Genomic DNA, 13,863 nt, shown 5'->3' on the forward strand with positions numbered 1-13,863 from the left:
ATTAAAAAATAAATCTCACAATAAACAAAATCCAGTGCCACATGGCTTCACAGGGGAAACTTAAAGAGTTAATAGCTATCTTTTCCAAACTATTCCAATAAATAGAAATGGAAGAAAAACTACCAAGCTCATTCTATGAGGCCACCATTACCTTGATCACAAACCTAAACAAAGACTCCACTAAAAAAAAGAACTACAGACCAATATCCCAGATAAGCATGGATGCATAAATTCTCCCCCAAATACTAGCAAATCAAATTCAACAATACGTTAAAAGAATCATTTACCAAGACCAAGTGGGATTTCTTCTTGGGCTGTAAGTGTATTTCAATTCACACATCAATCGATGTGATACACCACATTAATAAAAGAAAGGGTAAGAAACATCTGATCCTCTCAATATATGAAAAATAAACATTTGATAAAGTACAACATTCATTCATGATAAAAACTGTCAAAGAAGTAGGGATAGAGGAACATACTTAAACATAATAGAGGTCAAATACAAAAAAAAAAAACAAAGCAAAAAACAAAACAAACAAAACAAAACAAAAAACCCCGTAGCTAATACCTTCTGATGGGGAGAAACTTAGAGCTTTTCCATTACACTCATAAATAAGAAAGGTATGTCCACTCTCAAAACTGTTGTTTAATATAGAACTGGAAGTCCTGCCACAGCAATCAGACAGCAAAAGAAAATAAAACACATCTAAATCAGAAAGGAAAAAAAGACAAACATTCACTATTTTCATGATAGGATATTCTATTGAGGAAATCCTGCAGATTTCACCAAAACATTGCTAGAATGATACATGAATTTCTTAAAGTTCCAGGATACATAATAAATGTATAGAAATCTGTTGACTTTCTATACACCAACAATGAAGCAGCGGAAAGAACTATCAAATAATAATCCTATTTACAATTGCACTAAAAACCATATGGTACATAGGAATTAACCTAACCAAAGGTGTTCATACATTGGAGAAACCAATATTATTATAGTCTCTATACTCACAAAATAATCTACATATTTATTCTATTTTTTAAAATTTTATTTATTTATTTATTTATTTATTTATTTATTTATTTATTTATTTATTTAATGAGAGACACAGAGAGAGAGGCAGAGACAAACACAGAGGGGAAAGCAGGCTCCTCACAGGGAGCCTGATGCTGGACTCGATCCTGAATTCTGAGATCATGCTCTGAACTGAAGCAGACTCTCCACCACTGAGCCACCCAGGTGTCCCAACACATTTAATGCAATCCCTATCAAAATACCACCAAAAATTTTCAAGAGCTAGAACAAATCACCTTAAAATTTGTATGGAACCACAGAAGACCCTAAATAGCCAATGTAATCTTGAAAAAGAAAAGCAAAGCTGGAGGCATCCCAATTCCAGACTTCTATTTATATTACAAATCTGCAGCAATCAAGACAGTCTGATACTGGCACAAAAATAGACACATAGATCAATGGAACAGAAGACCCAGAAATGAACCCACAAGTATATGATCAACTAATTAACAAATCAGGAAAGAATATACAAAGAGAAAAAGACCACCTTCTCAACAAATAGTCCTTGGAAAACTGGACAGCATCATGCAAAAAATTAAAACTGAGCCACTTTCTTACACCATACTTTAAAAACAAACTCAAAATGGATTAAAGACCTAAATGTGAGATAAGAAAATATCAATTACCTGGAGGAGAACACAGGCAACTCACCTCTTTGAATTAGCCATAGCAACTTCTGAATATGCTTCCTGATGCAAGGGAAACAAAAGGAAAAACAGACTATTGAAACTTCATCAAGATTAAATCTTCTGCTTAGTAAAGGAAACAAAATCAATGAAACTAAAAGACAAGCTACAAAATGGAAAAGATATTTGCAAATGACATATTTGATAAAGGGTTGGTATCAAAAATGTATAAAGAACTTATCAAACTCAATGGCCAAAAAATAAATAATTCTGTTAAAATTAACAAAGTGAAATAAATATTTTTTCAAAGAAGATGTGCAGATCACTAACATACACAGGTAACGTTGCCCATCATCACTCAGCATCAGGTAACTACAAATCAAAACTAGGATAAGTTACTGCATCACATCTGTTAGATAAAATTAATAAGACAAAGAACAATAGGCATTGACAAGGATGTGGAGAAAGGGAAGCACTCTTACATGGTTGTTGGGAAAGCACACTGGTGCAGCCAGCATGGAAAACAGAATGGTGGTTCATAAAAATAAAAAATAGAACTATCCTATGACCCAGCAATTGAACTACTAGGTATTTACCTAAAGGATACAAACAGTGATTTGAAGGGGCATGTACAACCCAAAGGTTTTAGCCATATTATCAATAATAGCCAAATTATGGAAATATCTCAAATGCTCATCAATTGATTTATTGATAAAAAAAGTTGTAGTTGTAATAATGTAAAAAAAGTCATAATAAAAATATTACTCAGTCACAGATAATTATGAAATCTTACCAAGTGCAATGACCTGAAGGAAGCTATGGACTATTATTCTAAGCAAAAATGTCAGTCAGGAAAAGACAAATACTATATCATTTCATTCATATGTGGAATGTAAGAAACAAAACAGATGAACAGAGTGGTAAAAAGAGAGAGAGAGAGAAATAAAGAGAAACAAAACAGAAATAATCTTAAATATACAGAACAAACTGATGGTTACTTCAGGGGAGGTAGGTGAAGGGATGGGTTAACATACTGATGAGGACAGGGTGTTGTATGTAAGAGTTGAATCACTAAATTCTGCACCTGACACTAGTATTACACTGTATGTTAACTAACTGGAATTTAAATAAAAATAGAAAAAATATTAAGATAAAAAATGATAAAAATAATATAATGATTATACATGAAAAAATGATCCAACATGCAGTTATGTCTGCATTTCAAAGTGAAATATTAATAGCTATAGATTTAATGCATATGTAACTTTTCTCTAGAAAATCACACACCATTTTTTTAAATCTTGAAATCACATATATACAATGTAATCTCAGTTATGACTTAAGGCAGCACATTGACCCATACACTTTCTCAGGGCTCCCTTGACTTCACTATTCCTCATACTGTAAATCAGGGGGTTCAATAAAGGAGTAAAGATTGTATAGAACACTGACACTATTTTATCGTGGTTAGCTGACCTATAGGATTTGGGTCCCATGTAGGTAAAAATGCCAGCTCCATAAAAGAGTCCCACCACAGTCAGATGTGAGGAGCAGGTGGAGAAAGCCTTCTTGCGGGCTTCTCTAGAACGCATCTGGAGAACCACAGCAAGGATGAGACTGTAGGAAACCAGGATGAGAGAAAATGGAACCAACAGCATTAATACACAGCAGATATACATGACATACTCAAAAACAAACGTGTCAGCACAAGCCAAATGCACCAGAGTGGGGGCCTCACAGAAGAAATGATTGATCTCATGTGCATCACAGAATGGAAAACTCAGGGTGGCAGCAGCCTGCATGAGCCCATCAGCTGCCCCCAAGAACCAGGACCCCATGGTCATTCTCAGGCATAATTGCCAGCTCATGAGAGTGGGGTACCTCAGTGGGTGGCAAACAGCCACATAGCGGTCATAGGACATGGCTGCTAAGAGGAAGCACTCGCCCCCTGCCAAAGTAAGGAAGACAAATATCTGCAACCCACAGCCAGCAGGGGAGATGGACTTCTTGCCACTCAAGTAGTCAGCTGCCATTTTGGGCACAATGGTGGAGATCAGCATCATGTCCATGAGGGAGAGTTGGCTCAGTAGGAAGTACATGGGTGTGTGGAGATGGACATCCTGATGAATCAGGAGAATCATGAGGGCATTGCCCACCAGGGAGCTGAAAGCAATTGTCAGAACCATCACAAAGAGAAACAGGTGGGCTTCTGTGTAGTTAAAGAGTCCCAGGAGAATGAAATCTGAGGTGGTGTTCCAGATGTTCATGATTTCAAAAAGGAATAACTCTGCAAATGAAGAAAACATTGATAGTTTTCATCGTTTACAATGCTCTATTTGAATTAAAATTTTCATGAAAAAATTTTGCGTGAAAATGTTGAAATCTTTTCAAAATCTTTCATCTGTGATTTCCAAAGTCTTTTTAACCTGGACATGATGTTAATTGTGCTTTTTAAAAATAGATTATAAACTGTTCTGTTTGCTTAATTGGCATCATGAATAAAATTTCTTGATAAGTTGAATGTAAGTTGTCAGTATTTCTTGTAGTACTTGATATAATGGTGAAAAAATATTCATTCTATCATTTATATTTGTGTTTGCTTTTATCAGGCATAGTAAATATTTATAGAAGCTGTATTAAATCAATGTGTTCAGAAATATAAAAGCTAGGTACATGTAAATGTTTCACATACATATCTAACATACAAAAATTTATTTTAACCTAACAAATAGATATTTTTCCTTACATTGATTAATCTTGGAAGGCATATTTACTTTCCGAAGAAGAGAAGTTATATTTTAAAGTGTCAGAACTAGAAGAAATTAGTCTGTAGATAGTAACCTAATTTATAATTGTTAGTGCATTTCATTTAACTTTATCAAGTTATAAACTGAATATAATAATTCATTTCTTAGAATATATTCCCCAAAGCAAGACTATGATACTAAATGCAACATTTCATTAACTGTATAAAGGGATTTTATATACTGATAAATATCTCCTAAAAGTCACAGATACATGCTCTTTTAGGGGGAAATGTGAAAATAAAACTTATTAGTACCCAATACAGAGATAAATTCATTTCTTCTTTAGTCCCAAGAGAATCTAAATCTCTAAAAGCATTTTCATCCCTGATCTGCTAGTACTGAAACTGTTTTAGCATATTGAATGAATAGGATCATACTTGAAGAGATGAAGATGCTAATTCAATATCAAAGATACATTCTAAATTAATAATGAAAGGGTATGGCAGGAGTCCACTTCTTTAATTTAATTTGTCTGCAATTTCCATATGCCTCCAATACTGAAATGCCAGTCAAGACAGAGAAAGTGCAAAAAACTCATCAATCCGTAACTCCTTTGCTTCAGCGTCCTCATTGTCCTGACAGCATTCTACTTCAGGGGTTTAATTGGTTGTTTCAAAGTTAAACATTCTAAATACACACTCCCTCCTTACCACATTTCCCAAAACATTGTTATCTACACACTGTCCTATCAGTAAAACTTGCACCCTGCAAGTCTAGTAACTTTATGAACTCCCTAATTATGGATCTCTCTATTGCTTTCCTGAAACACTCAAAACCCTTCTAAATCTTTTCTTTGACTTGAAGCTTTCTTATTTCCATAATTCTAAATTTTCTCACTCCTGAAAAATGAAAAATGTAAAACTTACTTGAAGGCAATGTGTAATATAATTGCAGAGTGTTGGGTAGATTTACTAAAATGTTACTAAAAAGTTTACTAAAACGACTTTTGCTATCATCTTACCCATTTTAAATGCATGTCACTATAATGTCATTATTATGGTTACATTATTCTGCAATCATGGCCAGTATACAACTCCAGGACTCTTCATAATTAAAACTGAATTTCTGTACCCATTAAACAACAATTTCCTGTTTCACTCTGTCCCTGGGAACTTGCAACTACCATTCTCCTATTCTGGCTCTAAAAAATTGACTACTCAAAGATCTTGAGATTAGTGGGATTCCACAGAATTTGCCTTTTTGTGATTGGCTTCTTTGACTTAAAATCATGTCCTCAAAGGTCATTATGTTGTAACGTGTCAGAATTCCTTTCTGTTCGAAGGTGATTAATATTACTTTACATGTATGTACAACATTTTCTTTATTAATTCAGTCCATCATTGGACATTTGAGTTAATATCATTCACTTCAATTGTATATTTTAAATAACTTTAATGAGTTTTTAAATATATATTTTAAATTTTTATAATATGAATAAATAGAGCTTAATAATACACCAATTTGAGCTAATTTTTCTGCTTTACAGACATGAAGGAGAGATCAAAGACATTACAAAAGTTAAAATTATTTTACATTTAGCAGATACTTTTTATGATACTTTTTCTTCTGCAGTTTATAATTTTGGATTTACTTTTAATTCAGAAATATTAATGTTTCACTTTCAATTGAGATAGGTATGTACCTATGCATTACTTTCAGCTGAAATTGTATGTATAAAAATTCATCACATGGATCTAACGGTCTATTCAAAATGCTATTTGTTTATACTTTACTAATAAAATCAGCTACAGACATCAGTTAAATAAAATCAGTGATAGATATTATATTCTTCCCAAAAATAATAATGTTAAATTATAGGTCACATTAAAATTCTTAACTATTATTTCAACATTATACAAGAGACACAATTTCACTGTTAGTTAAGCTACTAACATTTATAAATCCATCAAAGAGGATTCTGTAGGATTATTTCTAAATAACTGACTATGCATATAAAATGGATGGAAATCAGGATAAGAAGTTAACTTGCCCTATAAATAAAATACCTATAATGTCATTAAGTGGATGAGAGAAAGGTAAACACTCACTAGTATAGGAATCGCAAAATGTATTAGTCTGATTTTGTTTTCTTTCTTTGGTGTAAAACAGCTATCATTCCTTCTATACTCATCTTTTGGATTGGTGCCTGAATTCTATGTCTTTATTTCAAGAAATAAACTAATATATTTTTCAATGATTATAGATGCATATGGGTATAAATACTCCTTTTTCTTCCATCAATATAATAAAAAATTCAGAGCATACTGGTAATATTTCTTCCATATTTTTCTGATCCTCATTGCCCAAATGTAATCTAAAAACTAATACTTTTCCCTCATAATATTGGGATGACCAATCAATAGGTTCTGTTAACAATAACAGCTAAATCATTTATGTGACTGAATTGACAAGTTGCTGCATGGATTTTACCTGATGATTGTTTCAGCTAGCATAACATTTAGTTTTTCTCATTGTGGGATAAATAAACAAATAACTAATTATATTTATAAAACTACATAGAGATAATAATGCATATTTGGATTTTCTAGAGTTCAGAACTGATAAACAGATTACTAAATATTAGAGATGACTATGATCTACTCACATAGATAAAAATGATGACTTCAAAAAGCTGGATCTATAGCCCCTTTCAGCAGGGTCATCCTAAAACATCTTTTTGGAGGGAGGAAGGATCTTATATACTTCTGGCAGCATCAAACTCGATCAGATCAGTGCCTCCAATTAAGGGGTGTGGCCTATTTACATCTTACACTAAAAACGCTAACTTATTAGTGTAGCAGACTTGCATAAATCTGAATCTTTGGATGATTAAAATGTTTTATTTTAAAAGGTTTTAAATATTCCCTGATCCCTACATTCTATCAGAAAGCTGTGATTCATTAAAATTAAAATAAGAGTGGGGTCCTTGGGTGGCCTAATCAGTTAAGGCTTGGACTCTTGATTTCAGATAAGATCATGATCTCAGGGCCATGGAATCAAGCCCTAAGTCTCACTCTGCAATCAATGTGGAGTCTGCTGGAGATTATATCTCCCTTTCCCTTGGTGTCTCTGCTTACTCTTGCTCTCTTTCTCACATAAATGAATAAATAGTTAAGGAAAAATTAAGAATTATGTACAAGCAAAAGGAAAATGTAAATAAGTCTCCTTGAAAAGTAATGATTTAAAAATACATGGGGGGTGTGGGGAAGGATGGTGGAGGAGTAGAGTCCCCAAGTCACCTGTCCCTACCAACTTACATAGAAAACTTTCAAATAATCCTGAAAACCTATGCATTCGACCTGAGATTTATTTATTTTTATTTTTTTTATTATTTTTTAAAATTAATTTTTATTGGTGTTCAATTTACCAACATACAGAAAAACACCCAGTGCTCATCCCGTCAAGTGTCCACCTCAGTGCCCGTCACCCATTCCCCTCCAACACCCGCCCTCCTCCCCTTCCACCACCCCTAGTTCGTTTCCCCAAGTTAGGAGTCTTTATGTTCTGTCTCCCTTCCTGATATTTCCCAACATTTCTTTTCCCTTCCTTTATATTCCCTTTCACTATTATTTATATTCCCCAAATGAATGAGAACATATAGTTTGTCCTTCTCCAATTGACTTATTTCACTCAGCATAATACCCTCCAGTTCCATCCACGTTGAAGCAAATGGTGGGTATTTGTCGTTTCTAATTGCTGAGTAATATTCCATTGTATACATAAACCACATCGACCTGAGATTTAAAGAAAGAATAGGTGGAACACGACAGAGAGAAGAGTTTGCACTTCTAACAAGGTAGGAGGGCAGGGGGAAAAAAAAGAATCAAGCGGGGGAGGGGCCCCTGCAAAGAGACTGGCTAAGGCCAGGAGGCAAAAGCCTCCGGGGACAGGAAAGCCCAGTCCAAGAGAAGCAGGAACTTTAAAAATCCGCGCTGGTTGACTTACTTCACTCAGCATTATACCCAACAGTTCCATCCATATTGAAGCAAATGGTGGGTATTTGCTGTTTCTAATGGTGGAGTAATATTCCATCGCATATATATAGACCATATCTTTATCCATTCATCCTTCAATGGACACCGAGGCTCCTTTCACAGTTTGCCTATTCTGGACGTTGCTGCTAGAAACATTGGGGTGCAGGTGTCCCGTGTCACTGCATCTGTATCTTTGGGGTAAATTCCCAGCAGTACAACTGCTGGGTCTTAGGGCAGGTCTATTTTTAACTCTTTGAGGAACCTCCACACAGTTTTCCAGAGTGGCTGTACCAGTTCACATTCCCACCAACAGGGTCTCATTCATTTGGGGAATATAAAAAATGGTGAAAGGGAATAAAGAGGAAAGGAGACTAAATGAGTGGGAAATATCAATGAGGGTGACAGAACATGAGAGACACCTAACTCTGGGAAATGAACAAGGGGTAGTGGAAAGGGAGGTGGGGGTTTGGGGTGACTGGGTGATGGACACGGAAGGGGGTACTTGATGGGATGAGCACTGGGTATTATGCTATGTGTCGGCAAATTGAACTCGAAGAAACAACAATGCAAAAAAAAAAAAAAAAAAAAACGCACCAGTTTCTTCCTGGAGGGAAAGGCACTTAGCAGGGAACTCGGGCAGAACCACAGAAGGGGCAGTGGAACCTCCAGTCTCCCAGGGTCACTAACAGAAGAAGTGTGCCCAGAGGAGAGCACACCACAGACAGTGGTCCAAGCTCAGTAAGGGGCTGGAGCATATGCCATGCAGGGACTTAGGAGAAGCAAAGATGGTGGCTACGGGAGCCGTGGCCCAAAGAGCATGACTGCAGCAGCACTGGCCTGAGATCCCAGCACAGTCCAGGATCCTGAACTCCCCCCTGGACAGGTGGAGGCAGGGGTGGCATAGGACAGAGAAGAATCTCCTGCCGCCGGGTGCCCCTGAGCTATGAAGGTCAGCGCCCATGCCCCCGGAGCATCTAGGCCAGTGTGGACTGGGAGCTGTGGTAGTTACTGCGGGAGCTGACTCGAGATCTGGACTGCCAACTGCTGACAGTGTTGTTATTCCTCCTGGTGTTACCTGGTGCCTGGGATGGATCGGGGCTCCCAGGAAACAGAGGCCTCACAGGATAAACAGCTCCTACCAAGCCATGCACCTGGAAGGGGGTGGAGCAGCTCCCCCAGGAACACACACCTGAGAATCAGCACAGCGGGACCCTCCCCAGAAGACCAGCTGGGAGGAGAGGGGAAGAACAAGTTCTTAACCAAGCACCTCTGGAAAGCTCCAGGGAAGGTTGAGGGATTTACAGCATATAGAACCAGAGGATACCCCTCCTTTATTTCTTTTCCTTCCCTTTTTCAGTACAACTCGTTTTTAGCCACTCTGCACTGAGTAAAATGACTAGAAAGAAGAACTCACCACAAAAGAATCAGAAACAGTACTCTCTGCCACAGGGTTACAGAATTTGGATTACAATTCGATGTCAGAAAGCCAATTCAGAAGCACAATTATAAAGCTACTGGTGGCTCTGGAAGAAAGCATAAAGGATTCAAGAGACTTCATGACTGCAGAATTTAGATCTAATCAGGCCGAAATTAAATATCAATTAAATAAGAGGCAATCCAAACTGGAGGTCCAAATGACCAAGGTTAATGAGGTAGAAGAATGAGTGACATAGAAGACAAGTTGATGGCAAAGAAAGAAGCTGAGGAAAAAAAGAAAAACAATGAAAAGACCATGATGAAAGGTTAAGGGAAATAAATGACAGGATCAGAAGGAACAATCTATGTTTAATTGGAGTTCCAGAGAGCACTGAAAGAGACAGAGGACCAGAAAGCATATTCGAACAAATTGTAGCTGAGAACTTCCCTAATTTGGAGAGGGAAACAGGCATTCACCCCCAAAATCAATAAAAAACATTCAACACCTCTACATCTAATAGTGAAACTTGCAAATTCCAAAGATAAAGAGAAGATCCGTAAAGCAGAAAGAGACAAGAGATTCCCTAACTAATATGGGGTAATTGGTTAACAGCAGACCTCTCCACAGAGACTGGCAGGCCAGAAAGGGCTGGCAAGATATATTGAGGGTCCTAAATGAGAAGAACATGCAACCAAGAATACTTTATCCAGTAAAGCTCTCATTCAAAATGGAAGGATAGATAAAGAGCTTCCAAGACAAGCAGGAACTGAAAGAACATGTGACCTCCAAACCAGCTCTGCAAGAAATTTTAAGGAGGACTCTTAAAATTCCCCTTTAAGAAGAAGTTCAGTGGAACAATCCACAAAAACAAGGACTGAATAGATATCATGATGACCCTAAACTCATATCTTTCGATAGTAACTCTGAACGTGAACGGGCTTAATGACCCCATCAAAGGGCGCAGGGTTTCAGACTGGATAAAAAAGCAGGACCCATCTATTTGCTGTCTACAAGAGACTCATTTTAGACAGAAGGACACCTACAGCCTGAAAATGAAAGGTTGGAGAACCATTTAACATTCAAATGGTCCTTAAAAGAAAGGAAAGGTAGCAATCTTAGATAAATTAAGGTTTATACTAAAGTCTGTAGTAAGAGATGAATAGGGCCACTCTATCATACCTAAAGGATCTATCCAAAAAGAGGACCTAACAGTCATGAATATTTATGTGCCTATTGTGGGAGCTACCAACTATATCTAATAAATTAATAAGCAAAGTAAAGACATACTTAGATAATTAAAAGTACCCTAATACTGGGAGACTTCAACATGGCACTTTCTACAATTGATAGATATTCTAAGCACAACATCTCCAAAGAAAAAAGAGCTTTAAATGATACAGTGGATCAAATGGATTTCATAGACATTTATAGAACTTTACATCCAAATGCAACTGATTACACATCCTTCTCAAGTACACATGGAACTTTCTCCAGAATAGACCACATACTGGGTCACAAATCAGGTCGCAAGAGATTCCAAAGATTGTGCTTGTCCTTTGCAGATTTTCAGACCATAATGCTTTGAAACTTGAGCTCAATCAAGAAGAAATTTTGAAGAAACTCAAACACGTGGAGGTTAAAGAGTATCCTGCTAAAAGATGAAAGGGTTAACCAGGAAATTAGAGAAGAATTAAAAAGATTCATGGAAACTAATGTGAATGAAGATGCAACATTGAAAATCTTTGGGATATAGCAAAAGCAGGACTGAAAGGGAAATACATCACAATACAAGCATCCCTCAAATAATTGGAAAAGCCTCAAATACACAAGCTAAAGCTTGCACCTAAAGGAACTGGAGAAAGAACAGGAAATAAAACCTACACGAAATAGAGGGAGAGAGTTAATAAAGATTGCAGCAGAACTCAATGAAATAGGGACCAGAAAAACTATAGAACAGATCAACAAAGCCAGGAGTTGGTTCTTTGAAAGACTTAATAAGATAGATAAACCATTAGTCAGTCTTATTAAAAACAAAAGAGAAAAGACTCTAATTAATAAAATCATGAATTAATAAGGAGAGATCAAAGCCAATACCAAGGATATAGAAACCATTTTAAAAACATATTATGAACAGCTATACGCCAATAAATCAGGCAATCTAGAAGAAATGGACGCATGTCTGGAATACCACAAACTACCAAAACTGGAACAGGAAAAAAATAGAAAACCTGAACAGACCAAGTACCAGGGAGGAAATTGAAGCAGTCATAAAAAACCTCCCAAGACACAAAAGTCCAGGGCCAGATGTCTTTTCAGGGGAATTGTATCAAATGTTTAAAGAAGAAACTATACCATTGTACTAAAGCTGTTCCGAAGGATATACAGGGATGGAATACTTCCAAACTCGTTTAATGAGGCCAGCAACACCTTACTTCCAAAACCAAAGACCCTACCAAAAAGGAGAGTTATAGACCAATATCCCTGATGAACATGGATGCAAAAATTCTCAACAAGATACTAGCCAATAGGATACAACAGTACATTAAGAATATTATTCATCATGACCAAGTGTGGTTTATCCCGGGGATGCAAGGTCGGTTCAACACTCGTAAAACAACAGGATAGATCATATCAACAAGAGAATAAACAAGAACCATATGATTCTCTCAATAGATGCAGAGAAAGCATTTGACAAAATATAGGATCCATTCCTGATCAAAACTCTTCAGAGTATAGGGATAAAGGGAACATTCCTCAACATCTTAAACACCATCTATGAAAATTCCACAGCAAATATTTTTCTCAACTGGTAACACTGAGAGCTTTTCTCCTAAGATCAGGAACACAACAGGGATGTCCCCTCTCCCCACCGCTATTCAACATAGTACTAGAAGTCCTAGCCTCAACAATTAGTCAACAAAAAGAAACAAAAGGCATTCAAATTTGCAAAGAAGAAGTCAAACTCTACCTCTTTGAAGATGACATGATACTGTACCTAGAAAACCCAAAAGACACCACCCCAAGATTGCTAGAACTCATACAGGAATTTTGGTAGTGTTGCAAGATACAAAATAGATGCCCAGAAATCAGTGGCATTTCTATACAGTAACAAAGAAACTGAAGAAAGAGAAATCAAGGAGTCAATCCCCTTTACAATTGCACCCAAAGCATTAGATACCTAGGAATAAGCATAACCAAAGAGGTAAAGGATCTACAGAACAATCTACAGAACACTACAGAAACTTCTACAAATCAACAGAACACTTCTGAGGTCTATTCTGGAGAGAGTTCCATGTGCACTTGAGAAGAATGTGTATGCAGTTGCATTTGGTTGTAAAGTTCTGTAAATATCTGTGAGACCACATACGGGATCACAAATCATTTCTTAACCGATACCAGAACACTTCTGAAAGAAATTGTGGAAGAAACAAAGAGATGGAAAAGTATTCCATGCTCATGGATTGAAAGAATTAATATTGTGAAGATGTCAAGGCTACCGAGGGCAATTTACTGATTTAATGCCATCCCTATCAAAATACCATGGGCTTTCTTCAGAGAGTTGGAAAAAATCATCTTAAGATTTGTGTGGAATCAGGAAAGGTGCCAATTGGCGATGATACATAAAGAGGAAAATACTATACTTTTTATAATTTATTATTTTTCTTCCTCATGCATCACCTCCAAGAGAAAAGTGAGTTTGAAAGCTAATATGAAAATTTTACAATCATTGTATTATTTTTGTTTTAAGTTTTTATTCAAATCTTGGTTAACATGCAGTGTAATATGGTTTCAAGATTAGAATTTAGTGATTCATCACTGCATCTAATACCCAATGATCATCACAAGTGCTCTCCTTAATGTCCATCAGCCACTATCATCACATTATTGATGCACAAAATAATTTTATAAAAGTGTAATTTATACTATTCTGTATTTTATTTTTAAAGTTTTTCTTTTT

At 36.3% G+C, this 13,863-nt stretch overlaps 1 protein-coding gene across 1 annotated transcript; it reads right to left on the reverse strand.

The window, feature by feature from the left end:
- Nucleotides 1-3,035: 3,035 nt before the first annotated feature.
- On the reverse strand, nucleotides 3,036-4,016 carry LOC121474986 (olfactory receptor 2T8-like). Its single transcript, XM_041728134.1, has one exon. The coding sequence runs from the start codon at nucleotides 4,011-4,013 to the stop codon at nucleotides 3,036-3,038; it is 978 nt and encodes a 325-aa protein (XP_041584068.1). The 5' UTR covers nucleotides 4,014-4,016.
- Nucleotides 4,017-13,863: the final 9,847 nt, after the last annotated feature.

The sequence above is a fragment of the Vulpes lagopus genome, chromosome 13, assembly GCF_018345385.1.
Source record: "Vulpes lagopus strain Blue_001 chromosome 13, ASM1834538v1, whole genome shotgun sequence".
Taxonomy (NCBI): Eukaryota; Metazoa; Chordata; class Mammalia; order Carnivora; family Canidae; genus Vulpes; species Vulpes lagopus.